Raw genomic sequence first — 16,518 nt, 5'->3', positions numbered from 1 at the left:
GAGCCGTTGTTGCTCCTAGACATTTCCACTTCACAATAATAGCACTTACAGTTGACCGGGGCAGCTCTAGAATGGCGGAAATGTTATGAACTGACTTGTTGGAAAGGTGGAATCCAATGACAGTGCCACATTGAAAGTCACTGAGCTCTTCAGTAAGGCCATTCTACTGCCAATGTTTGTCTATGATTGCATGGCTGTGTTCTCGATTTTATACATGTGGCTGAAATAGACGAATCCGTTAATTTGAAGGGGTGTCCACATACTTTTGTATATATAGTGTATATTGAATATATACCCACAGGGGCACTGACTGCTACAGACACCACACATTACCACAACTCAATATGAAATACCATAACCTAGTCACAGGGGCGCGCTGTCTGATCTTACTGCAGTTTTCCATCTTTAAACCAAATACTCTATGGTAGACGTGCGTCAGTCTCGCGAGGTTTGCACGTTTCATTTTCTTCATCCAGCATGGCCGCGCTGTATGAGGGATTCACGTTGTGCGGACTCGTACAAACTCAAAATGCTTCAGATTCGGAAATCCAGGGAATTGAACTGGATGGAGACAGTGACCATGCCATCGTCACCGATTCCACGAGATCTGTCACTTTATACAAGGTAATATTGACCAATATAAGTGGCTGAACTGTTCAACCAGCTCAACTGATGGCACATTCGTGTCCATTGCAGTGGGGGGATCCGACGCGTTTAAAAATATAGCTAGCTACATATAACAATTGCTCCCTCTTACCAGTATTGCAATGGTGTTCATCAACTATCTAGCAACAAATCTGCGTATTCAGACGGTTTACTTGAATCAATCGACATGCACATAGGTGGACGTTAGCACACGTACTGTTCTTTCAATGGGAACAGTACTGCTAGGTAGCTGCTTGGCGTGGGTTTGTTTGGTTAACTGACGTCGTGCCACTGTCAAAAAGGTAGTCACACTAGTCTTGTATTTGAATATGAACGTAACCTACCGGAATAATATGACAAAGGTTGTGTTTGTGTTGAAAAATGCATGTGTTGTTTTCTTATGAGGTGCTGTGTTGACAGGTTTCAGACCAGAAGCCTCTGGGTAGCTGGACGGTGAAACAGGGACAGTTGTTGACTTGTCCTGCAGTGTTCAACTTTCAGACCAAGGAGTATGTAGTGGTCTCTGACAACAAGGTAACACTTGTGGACACTTTCCACAAACATAGAAACTGAACACATTTAAAACATCTGGACTTGACGATTGGACTTGATTCTTTAAATATAGTGGTTGTCTTCCTTTTGTTCATGGTCAATGAATGTTTACTCACTAGGTCATCAGAGTTTGGAAAGATGAAGACCTCAATTTAGACAAAGCATTTAAAGCAACTGTAAGTATGAGCTTCCTCTCACACACGCATACCATTTCAACCTCCTCTGCTTTGACTTTGTCAATATGGTGACATACTCTGCAAATTGCACAGTAACATGAACTGTGCCAGTGAGAGGTCATTGTACCATAATTGAATCAAATTATGCCATACGTTTCTTTTTATCTCAGGCTTTCCTCTGGCTTTAAGGTCATTTCTTGATGTCTTGCAGTTATCGGTCTTAACTAGCTCTGTGTCTGCATGTCTGTTAGGTATCTGCTGATGTATGGAGGGTCCACTCTGCCCCAGGGGAAGAACCTGTGGTGCTGTTCCAGAGAGGGGCAGTCAGACTCCTGGACTCCCTCCTCTCCGCCCCCCAACAGCCCATAGAGGATGTCCTGTCAGAGGAGGAGGTCATAAGGTCAGACAATGGACACTAGTCTGGTTTAGCGATCCGTAACCTTCGGTTTGGTTGGCTTTAGTCCCACCACTATAGGTTTGCGTATTCTGTTTCGGAGCCATCGATGTAAAAATATATACAGTTGAAGTCAGAAGTTTACATACACTTAGGTTGGAGTCATTAAAACTAATTTTTCACCCACTCCACAAATTTCATGTTAACAAACTATAGTTTGGCAAGTCGGTTAGGGCATCTACTTTGTGCATGACACAAGTAATTTTTCCAACAATTATTTACAGACATTATTTGACCTAATTCACTGTATCACAATTCCAGTGGGTCAGACGTTTACATACACTAAGTTGACTGTGCCTTTTTACACAGCTTGGAAAATTCCAGAAAATGTTCTCATGGCTTTAGAAGCTTCTGATAGACTAATTGACATCATTTGAGTCAATTGGAGGTGTACCTGTGGATGTATTTCAAGGCCTACCTTCAAACTCAGTGCCTCTTTGCTTGACATAATGGGAAAATCAAAAGAAATCAGCCAAGAACTCAGAAAAAAATGTGTAGACCTCCATAAGTCTGGTTCATTCTTGGGAGCAATTTCCAAATGCCTGAAGGTACCACGTTCATCTGTACAAACAATAGTACACAAGTATAAACACCATGGGACCACACAGCTGTCATACCGCTCAGGAAGGAGACGCGTTCTGTCTCTTATAGATGGTGCAAATCAATCCCAGAACAACAGCAAAGGACCTTGTGAAGATGCTGGAGGAAACGGATACAAAAGTATCTATATCCACAGTAAAACGAGTCCTATATCGGCATAACCTGAAAGGCCGCTCAGCAAGGTAGAAGCCACTTCTCCAAAACCGCCATAAAAAAGCCAGACTACGGTTTGCAGCTGCACATGGGGACAAAGATTGTACTTCTTGGAGAAATGTCTTCTGGTCTGATGAAACAAAAATATAACTGTTTGGCCATAATGACCGTTATGTTTGGAGGAAAAAAGGGGAGGCTTGCAAGCCAAAGAACACCATCCCAACCGTGAAGCATGGGGGTGGCAGCATCATGTTGTGTGGGTGCTTTGCTGCAGGAGGGACTGGTGTACTTCACAAAACAGATGGCATCATGAGGGAGGAAAATGATATGGATATATTGAAGCAACGTCTCAAGACATCAGTCAGGAAGTTAAAGCTTGGCCACAAATTGGTCTTCCAAATGGACAATGACCACAAGCATACTTCCAAAGTTGTGGCCAAATGGCTTCAGGACAACAAAGTCAAGGTATTGGAGTAGCCATCACAAAGCCCTGACCTCAATCCCATAGAAAATTTGTGGGCTGGACTGAAAAAGCGTGTGCGAGCAAGGAGGCCTACAAACCTGACTCAGTTACACCAGCTCTGTCAGGAGGAATGGGCCAAAATTCACCCAACTTAGTGTGGGAAGCTTGTGGAAGGCTACCCGACACATTTGACCCAAGTTAAACAATTTAAAGGCAATGCTACCAAATACTAATTGGGTGTATGTATACTTCTCACCCACTGGGAATGTGATGAAAGAAATAAAAGCTGAAATAAATAATTCTCTCTACTATTATTCTGACATTTCACATTCTTAAAATAAAGTGGTGATCCTAACTGACCCTGACAGGGAATTTTTACTAGGATTTAAATGTCAGGGATTGTGAACAACTGAGTTTAAATGTATTTGGCTAAGGTGTATGTAAACTTCCGACTTCAACTGTATATTGTTTTTTTTTCAACTTGCAACCATATTAAATTACAGTGAGTCAGCGACTATGGTAATTCTGTCCACATTGCTGTCAATACTTGGCTCATTTGAGTAAACAATCGTTTTTTGTGTGAGGCGCACAGTTGACAATGTCCTCATGTTACCCCCTAGGTGGAGCACCAACATCGTGGCTGAGAACCAACACTTTGTCCTCTTCACGACAGAGCAGGTAGAATATCCTTTCCTCGCGGTACACCAGTACGCTGAATAGCCGTGTACTCAATGACCTGCCACGTGCAGGCATAAACACAGCGCCATCTGCAACAAGCTATATTTTGTGCAAGTCTGAATTCTATGCCACAATGTCGTGTTTAACGTGGCTTCCCTGTTGTCCGTCACAGAAAGGGGAGCGCTGCCTTTATGTGCAGAGGCTCAACCCCAACACCCTACAGAAGTATAGGCTGGAGAGAGAAGACTCTGGAGCTCCCCCATTGAGTTTCTCTGCCTCTCTCCGGGACAAACATCTCAACCTGCTCTACCTGTGTGAGTACGGCCGTCACCTCCCTGCCAAAGTAATGTGTTAGAAATGTTCAAGTAGTAATGTTCATTCAGCTTTTTTAAGGTGGATTCTGCAGAAATCGTTCCGGCATTTCCTGGTAAAAAATTCTAATAGTTAGCCCATTTTCAGTTTGTGACAAAACAAGCGATGTGTAGAGAATCAATGTACCATCTCAAATGCTGTGAAATATCTTTTCAGTAACCAAAAATATTGTATCTTCAACTGTTTGAAACTGGTGTACTAAACCGAAAGTAAAAGACGGGAAAACTGAACTTAAGAACAGAAAGCATAGAAATAAGCGCACATAGAACAGATGTACCACTTGGACTTGGTTTCAAAAACGTGACAGATCTATAACTCTCATTTCTATGTGAATTTGATCGGGTAGCCCAAAAAATTACATATTACAGCTTTAATGCTGATTTCACCCCCCCCCCCAGATAACTAGAATACTGTTGAAATGGTACTGCATTCGATAACAATGAAGCACATTACATACAATGAAATGCGGTTGTCGGTCATCATAGCTACAGCCTCATGATAGCATTTCGTTTTTTTATGAGAAACTTGCGCTCTCAGTGATGTACTGGTGACACAAGGCTATGATTGACCTGACTTGCATCTGTCTTTCTCGCTCTCTTTTTTCCAGACCCTAACGGCTGTGTGTACCAGAGTGTGGTGGCGGCGCGGGGGTATGTGGGGCTGGAGGGGGTGCAGACCCTGCCTCGTAGCCTGCGCCTGAGGCTGCCCGTGGGGGAGGGAGAGCTGGGCGCTGCCTCGGCAGTGGCCCTGGACGAAGCTCATGTGGCTGTGGTGGGGGTGCCCCATCCCTCCGCCAGGACTGGCAAAGGTAAATATCAGGTTTGGGATCAATGCCATGTCAATTCAGGAGCTAAACAGAAATGTCAGTTTTCCTCATGCGGGAAATTGGAGTTGTAGTTTACTTCATGAATTGATTGAATTATGATTCTCACGCACATTCACCCAATCCAACATCAACCCCTAGATACGTACTTTTCAAAGTTCTGATTTGACGCGTGTAAACAACATGGTGACATCTTCCCCTTGTTTGCTCGGGAGCTTTCACCACGTTGCTGACATCCAATCCTTTTTATTATTATTTTGTTCAATTTCAGATTTCCTCTGCATCTGGAATACTAATTTCCAGACTCTTCAGGCTGGTAAGGAGTTGGCGGGAAGAATCCATGGACAGGTAGGAATACTCGGAATTTGGCGTTTCATTTTTTTTTTTTGCCTCACAATCTTCAACCAAATTACTCTATACTTGTATCTTGTACTAAAGACCCGCTTCACCCCTATTTATATCAATGATCATTCCTTCATTTCCCCTCAGGTCTGGTGTTATTTGGGAAAGCTGTTTGTCCCTCATGGCAAGGCCCTCTCCGTCATTCCCTACCAGTGTCAGAAGTCTTCTCTGGCCTCGGCCCTGGGGAAACTACGACACCCCGGGATCGCAGGTAACAAGGCACTTCCTCAGTGAAACAGTCACCCGAGTGGCGTTAGTCGTCCTTGACAGTGCCTGGTTGAATCTAAAATGGCACCCTATTCCCTATACAGTGCACTGCTTTTAATACAAGTCCTAGTGTCCCTGGTCAAAAGTAGTGAATAGGAAGCCATTTCAGATGAAGCTATATCACTCCTGTTTACACGTCATTGCATATGTTTCCCTCACCTATCTAATGTACTGAATCTGTAAATGACTGTTTTGAAATTGCATCTGAAGAGCATCCCTTGAAATGTCATCTTAAACAAACAGTTTAGTGAGTTGGATTTTATTTCATTTGCGGCTTTGTAGTGTCCAAATCGTCGGTGGCTGTGCCCTCTTGGAACACCCTACTCCATGGGGATCAGACACAGGGGCCCACCAAAATAGTAGAGACCAGGAAGAGTGTAAGTTAACCTGACTTCCAGAATTGATTGACCCTAACCCTAGTACTTTTCCACCGGAATGGATTAATGTTAATTTCACCTGTTCTGATTGGTCCTCCCTTGTACAGAAGCTGAGTCGGAAGAGCCAATCAGCACAAGCCCTCACAGTGGACCAAGTACTGGAGCTTGTCAAGGTATTTTAGATCAACTATTCATTTTGCTCTTCTGTTTTGATAGTCTCAAACAGGTATTGATGTTCTATGTTGAGTGAATGTAATTGTTCTCAAGGAAATGTTAAGTTAGGTGTTGACTGTGGTCAATCCTCAACCCCTCCAGACTGGTCCAGTGGATGAGGTCCAGAGGGAGGTGGAGGCCCTGGTCTCCAGAGGCGATGCCCAGGACCTGCAGCTCTCGGTGGGCCAGCTGGCCTGCCACCTGGTGGCCCGAAGCCAGGCCGAGACAGCCTTCTACACTCCCGTGGCCCTGGCACAGCTGGTGCAAACACAGTGCCTTTGCCACAGGTGAGGGTGGCATTGGGTTGACTGGACCTCCTACGGCACGGGGGTATTGGTCCTTTGGACAGGGAGGTTATCAGAATGATGGGCTATATTGGGTGCGTGGTAGTAGTGTTGGTGCCATCCACTTGTTATGCAAGTTGGGGTGTGTGTCTTGCCTCCATCCTCACCGATCTAGCAAGACATCAGTGTTCAAGTACGTGAGACCGGTCTCGAGACCACATTTTGAGTGCGTCTTTGTCGGATACATTTGCACTCGGTCTTGACTCGGTCTCGGACAGTGAGCCTCATAATTTCTTCCTGAGACCAGCGGAGTAAAAAACTCAGAATTATCAGCTTCTATCCAGTAAGCACATAGAACTGCTTCACCAGGCCAAATATATACACTCCTTTCTGGAAACATGAATACCTGAAGTCTTTATATCTATTATAGACCTGTTTGCGCAGTGGTGAACCTATAGGCCTCCAGTGTGTGACGGTGGTGAACCTATAGGCCTCCAGTGTGAGAGAACAGGTTAATGATGCTGAAAGGTAAACAACTGTAATACCAGCACACATGTAGGAGTGTGTGCTCTTTTAAAAGGGCCAGTGGTGTAGTGGAGGCTATATGCCATATAAGCACTTTTTTTTCCAATTTTATTTTTATGGCCGTTGCGTGTACTCCCTTAATCCCCACTGATGCAAAGTAGTGTAGTGGATGTACATACAGTGGGGGGGGAAGTATTTGATCCCCTGCTGATTTTGTACGTTTGCCCATTTACAAAGAAATGATCAGTCTATAATTTTAATGGTAGGTTTATTTGAACAGTGAGAGACAGAATAACAACAAAAAAATCCAGAAAAACGCATGTCAAAGATGTTATAAATTGATTTGCATTTTAATGAGGGAAATAAGTATTTGACCCCTCTGCAAAACATGACTTAGTACTTGGTGGCAAAACCCTTGTTGGCAATCACAGAGGTCAGACGTTTCTTGTAGTTGGCCACCAGGTTTGCACACATCTCAGGAGGGATTTTGTCCCACTCCTCTTTGCAGATCTTTGGCAACTCGAACCTGACGTTTGGCAACTCGAACCTTCAGCTCCCTCCACAGATTTTCTATGGGATTAAGGTCTGGAGACTGGCTAGGCCACTCCAGGACCTTAATGTGCTTCTTCTTGAGCCACTCCTTTGTTGCCTTGGCTGTGTGTTTTGGGTCATTGTCATGCTGGAATACCCATCCCGACCCATTTTCAATGCCCTGGCTGAGGAAAGGAGGTTCTCACCCAAGATTTGACGGTTCATGGCCCCGTCCATCGTCCCTTTGATGCGGTGAAGTTGTCCTGTCCCCTTAGCAGAAAAACACCCCCAAAGCATAATGTTTCCACCTCCATGTTTGACGGTGGAGATGGTGTTCTTGGGGTCATAGGCAGCATTCCTCCTCCTCCAAACACTGCGAGTTGAGTTGATGCCAAAGAGCTCCATTTTGGTCTCATCTAACCACAACACTTTCACCAGTTGTCCTCTGAATCATTCAGATGTTCATTGGCAAACTTCAGACGGGCATGTATGTGTGCTTTCTTGAGCAGGGGGACCTTGCGGGCGCTGCAGGATTTCAGTCCTTCACGGCGCAGTGTGTTACCAATTGTTTTCTTGGTGACTATGGTCCCAGCTGCCTTGAGATCATTGACAAGATCCTCCTGTGTAGTTCTGGGCTGATTCCTCACCGTTCTCATGATCATTGCAACTCCACGAGGTGAGATCTTGCATGGAGCCCCAGGCCGAGAGAGATTGACAGTTCTTTTGTGTTTCTTCCATTTGCGAATAATCGCACCAACTGTTGTCACCTTCTCACCAAGCTACTTGGCGATGGTCTTGTAGCCCATTCCAGCCTTGTGTAGGTCTACAATCCTGTCTCTGACATCCTTGGAGAGCTCTTTGGTCTTGGCCATGGTGGAGAGTTTGGAATCTGATTGATTGATTGCTTCTGTGGACAGGTGTCTTTTATACAGGTAACAAGCTGAGATTAGGAGCACTCCCTTTACGAGTGTGCTCCTAATCTCAGCTCGTTACCTGTATAAAAGACACCTGGGAGAAAGAAATCTTTCTGATTGAGAGGGGGTCAAATACTTATTTCCCTCATTAAAATGCAAATCAATTTATAACATTTTTGACATGCGTTTTTCTGGATATTTTTGTTGTTATTCTGTCTCTCACGGTTCAAATAAACCTACCATTAAAATTATAGACTGATCCTTTTTGTCAGTGGGCAAACGTACAAAATCAGCAGGGGATCAAATACTTTTTTCCCCCCACTGTACGACTTATCAGTTATGTTGTACAATAGAGAAATCATGCACAGAGTAGCCTAGAATTTCGCAAATCAAGTGAAATATATTAATATGCACGCCACACCCATAGCCAGGTTTCAGCGGAATATCATCTGCGGGGAACAAGAGTGCACAGTTCTCCACTGGTTTTGGCATGGAGCAGCTCAGAAGAATGACATTAGTAGCCGGTAGGGGGTAGGAAAGATGTTTAAAAGTATGATAAATACCAGGAAATGCTAACTAAAACAACAATGTGTATGCAAACCAGGTATTGGTCTGACGTGTTGGTTAGTAGGCTATTTGTGATGTGCAGTTCAGTCATCATGCCCTGTTTGCATCAGGGGTGGTGTGGGCCTGGGTGGACACAGGTCCATCCAATCAGATTGAGCTGAGAAACAATACATTATTATTCAAAAAATACTCCTCAGTATCCCTTACCCCCACAAAATATCCTAGATCACGTTTTTGTTTTTCTATTAGAAAAGGTGTGATTTATAGTGGTAAACTGAAAAATATATAGGAAAACATTTTTTAAAAACGTAGCAAACAGGATTTTTTACACAGGGTACCTTTCCTTCGCTGGGCAGGCCACTTGTGATTTTTTTGTTGTTGTAGCAAAATGTGAGTATTCTCCGGTTACCATTACACCACCACATAGGGCAGATGGAAAGACGGCAGTCACACACATTTTTATTTAGCTAGGTAAGTCGGTTAAGAATTATTTCTTATTTACACACAGCATGGTGTTAAAGGATAAGCAGTCTATAAACGTGGATATAATAAGCCAGTAGATCCTAATCATGAGAATACAAAAACACAACCGTTAGGCTAATGCACAACTATTACTCCCCGTTGCATAAACGTTTAATGTTTAGCACACAAAGTAACCTGCCACCTAATGTTTAAATGTAACAATGTTTCACATGTTAGTTATATTCTTAGAGATTGCTAACAGCAAGCGAGCTGCAATAAAAATAAAAAATAAATCCACTCACCAGATGATGATCATTTCAAACTTAACTTCTTGTAGAAAGTTATTATTGAAAAGGGAGAAGCTAACAAATTAGGAACAACATCTTCTTTGATAACACCTGCTGCAGCCTCTGCAACTAGTCTCCAATAAAAGATTGCTAGCTAGACCGTGGGAAAACTTCTGCTCCTTATTGTACAGTGGCCGGTTGGCCTTTGAGAAGGCAGACGTTACCATACGTTTTTTTTGTAAAAACGGTCCCACCTATTACAAGTCAAAATTTGGTTGGTTGATTAAACTGTCACTCCAAAATGTTGCCCCTAATACAGTTGAATGGCAGATGCCTTCTATCTAGTTTGATTGCCTAGCCAATGGCTTGTCTTAGCTAGATTTATCTCACCGGAGACCACAAAAAAGAATCGTGATTGGATCTTTTTTTTTCTTTCTCTTCAGTGTTAACCTTTCCATTCCAACAGAATCTGAAGAGATTAAATCAGAACATCACTGAAAAGAATGTAATTAGAATTATTGTTATAATTATTTTATAAATCCTTTGGTGTAAAAGGCCCTTTGTTCCCCACTGTGTTTGAGTTAGTAATAATTTGTAGAGTGGCTCTATTCCCTCAGCATGCATTTTGTAACTTCTGAATGTATAAAGAATCCATATGGTGTTCTGAAATATGAACACAGAAATACTGGACATTTTGAACTGATGATTTGACGAAATTACAATCATGGTCTTGAATTTGACTTTTTCGTGGCTCGGTCTTGACTCGGACCGCTTGTCACCCTCCTGGTCTAAGTCTTGACAAAGTCTCCCCCCTCATCCGGTTTTGGACTTTTCTCTCCAGGCTTGGTCTTGAATCGGTCTCGCTTTAGGTGGTCTCGAACACTGCAAGAAATCATAGATAAAGACATTATGGTGGGTGGGTACCTATCAGTAGCAATGAAGGAAAGAATACTAGGAAAGGAAGCTTTTTGTAGTATTTTCCAGTCTTTTGTTGAGTCCCTTGGTTTGGTTCTGACCTGTTCTGTGTCTTTCTGCAGCGTGTGTCCCGACCTCCTGCTGCTGGCCCTGGAGCACAAGGACTACTTTCTGTGTCAGCTCTGCCTGCAGCTCTTCCCAGACATCCCTGAGGTGGTCACGTGTGCCTGCCTCAAAACCTTCATCAGGTCAGTCTAACTCGATAGTGTATGGGGCGTCTTTTGAAACAACCTATACGTTGTGAGTAAGATGCGTTCTGGTGAAGCTCAGGCTAGTGTTTCCTACCAGTGCAGGAGCATGGTTATGTAATTGTTGGCCTAATTGTTGTGCTCTCTTTTGATGGTTGAAGTTTCTATTCATTGTGTACAATGCATAATTTTTCCACCACATTGTGAACCAAGCGGTCTCTTTTGTGGCTGTGTATTGCTTTTTAAATTATGCTTATTTTGAAGTGCTTTATTTCTAGAACTTGTTTTGTTTGAACCATTTCCAGTACTTCCTAGTCTTGTTCCTGTAAATACAATAATTTGTCAACTCATATAAATACCCTGAAATCAGGATTGTTGTTGTAACGGCCGTGTGTCACTCTCCCTCAAGTGTGCCAGACGGCGACGTGGAGATGGTCAGTCTGGAGCCGGACAGCGTGTCCTTCATGGAGGGCCTGGTGGCGGCGGGGGCCCGGGGGGGCCAACAGAACGGCTTCAGCCCGCCTCTGTTTGAGGAGGACAGCTGTGACGCCAACCACCAGCCCAAACCTCCCCAGGATAAGAAGGCCACACTGCAGCTAGAGGCCTGTCCTGTGGGTCTACACAAGGCTGTGCTACTGTATCCTTTTGTATAGTCTGGACAATCATTTCACTGAACACTAATCCATTGCAAGACTACAGTAATATCTGCTTATGGCATTATTGATTGAACAGTGTATTTGATAGACGCACATTGACACACAGAATCATCAATAGTCAGAGGGATTGAACCAACACAAGGCTGTTACTGTATCCTCTCACTATAGGTTTGTTGAGTTGGTTGTTTCGTTGAATTGTTCATTAATGGGGATAGGTAAAATTAAATAACAATTACACATTTCATTGTCAACAGTCGGCTGCAATGCACCATAATGTTTACCTTGCGCTAATATACAGCACCAGTCCATAGAAATGACTCTTAAACCTGTGTGGAGGTGTTATAACTTAACTGTGCTGCTATAGTAATGAGGTCCTGCAGACGCCGTACAGTGACAACTTCCTGCTCCCCCACCTGAAGGACCTCGATACTCAGCAGGTTATTGTGAGTAGATACCTGTGTCTCATCTCCTTGACAATATGCCATCGTTGGATCAATTCCATTTCATTCGTCGATTCGGGAAGTAAATTCCAATTCCAGTCTTTCTCATTGAAGAACAGTAAAATGTGAATATTTGTTTACTTCCTGAATTGACTGAAATTGATTTGGAATTGACTGTAATCCTGCAATATACCATGGTGTTTTTTTTCTATTTACTACCAATTTATGTATTGCAGTTAGCTATGAGGATGCATTGAAAGACTGATGGTTGCATCCTTCTGTTTCCTTTCCTCTTCTAGCTCTTTCTTCAGTACCTCCAGTTTGTCTATTTGAAATATTCCCAAGACGTGTACACACAAACGCCAGGTTTGAGATCGCCCACGATGACACAGGTTGGTACATGGAAGCTTTAAAGTTATACAAAAGGTGAATGCATATAATTATATTTTATAGCATTAACTTAATGTGTGTATTCTGAATTTCCTTTTCTAGATCATTGACTGGGTGTGCTTGTTGTTGGATGCTCATTTTACAGTCTTGGTCATGACTCCTGATGCCAAAGGATTGCTGTCAAATCTCCAAAGCTTTGTCAAGTCCCAGGTATATGCTTGCTCTTTGATCCAAATGATATTTGAGCATTTTTGTCATAATGGTTCCCTTGATAACAACTAGTGTCATTTGTTTGTTTTTATTTCCGTGATAATGAAACCCGTTGAGGCACCCAGGGAGGAATGTTTACCTCTTCAGTGGTTCAAACTGGAAATGCAAGTGTTGCAATTATAAATGCTAGCCGTTTTATGTCAGAACTTCACAAAGGTTTTATGCGTTTTATGACGTTGCTACGAGATCGACGATATTAGGATGAGCACGATGCAAGACTTTGCTGACACACAGAGTATCTGCGCATGTGCACTGGTTCGCTCCACCGTTACAAAACGTGCTAGCTACGGGACCGACCCAGCTCAGGAGTTCAGCCACACGCTTCAACGCTCTTATTTGTTGCAGAAATTGACACACTACTGCTATTTACTTGGTGCATCTACTTCATCTCGCTGACGCACATGCTGTATATGGTTCTTTGTTGTAAGGGTTAGTTTAACGTCTATCCCCATCTATCCATTCCAGGTGAAACTGTTCTCTGAACTGGGGAAGATCGAGAGCAGCCTTCAAGAGCTCCACAAAATGAAGCTGTCGAAGGACATCAGCCAGTACTCCATAGAAGTCATTGAGCTGTTTTAGACTATATTTACAGATTATTTCTAATCAAACTCTGCCGTTGACCTTCTCTCCCCATTTTCTCTCGGTCAGTTGCATCGTTGTGTTCCACTTTGTATTTGGTCCACTACCAAAAGGTCCATGGTTCAACTGCTGTATCATACCTACCTACTGTAGATGCCTACACTGGTCCCAGATCTGCTTGTGCTTTCAACGGTGAGCATAGGAGTTGGCTGAGCAGCGCCCAAACAGATCTGGGATCAGTCTAGTAGATTCCCAGATGTGTAGAGAAAATGATTCTCTAGTTCTGAACTGTGCCATTGATGAGGCCTAGGTCCCTATAGCCATGTGATTTGTATTTGTCTGTATAATCTGAGGGTGTGTGTAGTAGAAATATTTGCTAATATGAATTATGTAAACGATATAGTCCAATGATATTGCAACATTGTATAGATATTTTTAACCTATGAAACATACTGCCCCTTTTATAGGAATATACAAAATACTGACGTGTCTAGAAATGGGACTCAACCTTCCATATGGTTGACAATCTTGTGGTTAAATGTTGTATTTCCTGAAGGCTATTTGGACTGTGAATAACTGTACATCTCCCAATCACATTGTAGTATAGCATGTTTTCTATAGATACAATTTGTGTTGCATTCTAACAAAGTAAATTCTGAATTAATATGACAGTATTTGTATTAAAAATAACCAATGCACAAAATTGTCCTTGTCCCATCATGAATGGTTATATGTATGTCTAAGGTAAGATGACATGATACCATATACAAAAGTTTTGTGGACACCCCTTCAAATTAGTGGATTTGGCTATTTCAGCCGTACCTGTTGCTGACAGGCAGGGGCGCAAGTTAGATTTTAAAAGTGGGGGGGGGGGGGGGTAATATATACTGCTCAAAAAAATAAAGGGAACACTTAAACAACACAATGTAACTCCAAGTCAATCACACTTCTGTGAAATCAAACTGTCCACTTAGGAAGCAACACTGATTGACAATAAATTTCACATGCTGTTGTGCAAATGGAATAGACAACAGGTGGAAATTATAGGCAATTAGCAAGACACCCCCAATAAAGGAGTGGTTCTGCAGGTGGTAACCACAGACCACTTCTCAGTTCCTATGCTTCCTGGCTGATGTTTTGGTCACTTTTGAATGCTGGCGGTGTTTTCACTCTAGTGGTAGCATGAGACGGAGTCTACAACCCACACAAGTGGCTCAGGTAGTGCAGCTCATCCAGGATGGCACATCAATGCGAGCTGTGGCAAGAAGGTTTGCTGTGTCTGTCAGCGTAGTGTCCAGAGCATGGAGGCGCTACCAGGAGACAGGCCAGTACATCAGGAGATGTGGAGGAGGTCGTAGGAGGGCAACAACCCAGCAGCAGGACCGCTACCTCCGCCTTTGTGCAAGGAGGAGCAGGAGGAGCACTGCCAGAGCCCTGCAAAATGACCTCCAGCAGGCCACAAATGTGCATGTGTCTGCTCAAACGGTCAGAAACAGACTCCATGAGGATGGTATGAGGGCCCGACGTCCACAGGTGGGGGTTGTGCTTACAGCCCAACACCGTGCAGGACGTTTGGCATTTGCCAGAGAACTCCAAGATTGGCAAATTCGCCACTGGCGCCCTGTGCTCTTCACAGATGATAGCAGGTTCACACTGAGCACGTGACAGACGTGACAGAGTCTGGAGACGCCGTGGAGAATGTTCTGCTGCCTGCAACATCCTCCAGCATAACCGGTTTGGCGGTGGGTCAGTCATGGTGTGGGCAGGGGCGAAAATCTGATATCAACTTTGGGGGGGACAATTACATGAAATTTTCTCAAGAGCAATTCCTGAGGGGGACACCAAAAGTAGTGCTGTAACACATAGCCTACATTGTAATATGGTAAATGTATATTGAGGAACCAAATAAATAAGGTGTTTGCCGTACTCCTAACTACCGGTACCCAAAACTACACAACTGCTCACAACAGCAATACCATTGCCTTTAACAAATCTTAGTTCAGTCACCAGTTTAAATTAAGAGTGGGGGTATCCATGGCATTTTCCAATTATGTTCCTATTTTACAAGTAAAAAAAATGGAGAACCTTTCATAATGTTGCCAAACAAAGACTCAACAAACTTACCTGAGACTCCCTGTCTCTGCCAGTCTGTCCCTGCATATCTGTCCCCAACTCTGCTGTCTGTGTGCCATCTGTTGCCTGCTCTGCCTAATGACATCATTGTGAAACATTTCCATTAGAATTTCATTTCTTTCTTATGAACATTTTATCAACTAGTCTTTGAGATATTAGGCTACTAGGGTTCTTACTTTGCGTTTTGGTGTACTGAAAAATACTCTGATGTCCGTCTTTTATTTTTCTGCCATTTTTCTACCTGGCTGGCTGGCTACACACACACACACAGTGTGTAGGTTATTTACAGTAGGAGATGGGCTTCTATCATCTTATCTTTTATCATTCTATTTGGGCTTCGATCTAAAAGGTAGCTAGCAAATTTTAAACGGATTAAAATGACAAGAGTTGACAGCTGTATGAGTTCACCATTTACACAACATATGCTGCAACCTTTTGTAATTTTAATAGTTTGTTTCATATTGGCTGGCTTCCAACAATAGCTGAATTTGCAAAGCTAGCGAGCACCAATTCAGTTTCAGTGGTGTTTGCTATAATCTTTTCTACCCGGGTTAAATAAAATAAATAAATAAAAGTTCCCTTGCGACAATTTAGCTTTTGCAACGAGACCATTAAATATATTTAAGACAATGGTAGAAGAGAATGTAGTTCTGTTCAGTTTGGACTTCAGTTTATCGCTAACCTTATCACAGGGTCTTTGAAGCACTAACTAACATCATCTGCATGCTGATCTCGGAATAAATTGACGATAGCAAAGATTCCATCTTTGACGAGGCCACATAAATGGAATAGGTACTAGCTAGCTTAATAGTTCATATTTGTGCGCTAGCTCTGCATATTCAGCTAGTGTGTGTGCACAATTGACAGGATTAACCTCAGGTTGATCCACCTTGCCTGTGGCTCAAACCATTGTGAGGAAAAGGGTGGGGGGTTCGCAATCTTTTGAAACTTAAAAACGCGCTATTAAGTGTCTATAATCAGCACAATTGCTTTCATTGCGTATTATTAATATTATTTAAATGACATAGTTATGTTTCAGTGATATATTGGGGGGGACAAATCATATTTTTCCCAGGATTTCCGCCCCTGGGTGTGGGGTGGCATTTCTTTAGGGGACCGCACAGCCCTCCATGTGCTCGCCA

At 43.0% G+C, this 16,518-nt stretch overlaps 1 protein-coding gene across 1 annotated transcript; it reads left to right on the top strand.

Moving 5' to 3' along the window:
* The first annotated feature begins 438 nt into the window (after positions 1-438).
* On the top strand, positions 439-13,946 carry LOC106585723 (nucleolar protein 11-like). The gene is made up of 18 exons (XM_014172269.2): positions 439-624; positions 1,066-1,179; positions 1,317-1,373; positions 1,625-1,773; positions 3,664-3,721; positions 3,894-4,035; positions 4,701-4,901; positions 5,188-5,264; positions 5,406-5,529; positions 5,868-5,962; positions 6,070-6,135; positions 6,278-6,462; positions 10,783-10,908; positions 11,318-11,545; positions 11,929-12,007; positions 12,304-12,396; positions 12,497-12,604; positions 13,130-13,946. Exons 1-18 carry the CDS (start codon positions 478-480, stop codon positions 13,241-13,243), a joined length of 2,163 nt encoding a protein of 720 aa, XP_014027744.2. The 5' UTR covers positions 439-477; the 3' UTR covers positions 13,244-13,946.
* The last annotated feature ends 2,572 nt before the right edge of the window (positions 13,947-16,518 follow it).

The sequence above is a fragment of the Salmo salar genome, chromosome ssa02, assembly GCF_905237065.1.
Source record: "Salmo salar chromosome ssa02, Ssal_v3.1, whole genome shotgun sequence".
NCBI lineage: Eukaryota > Metazoa > Chordata > Actinopteri > Salmoniformes > Salmonidae > Salmo > Salmo salar.
Note: the sequence above shows the minus strand (reverse complement) of the source record. Positions and strands in the feature narration are given on the sequence as shown.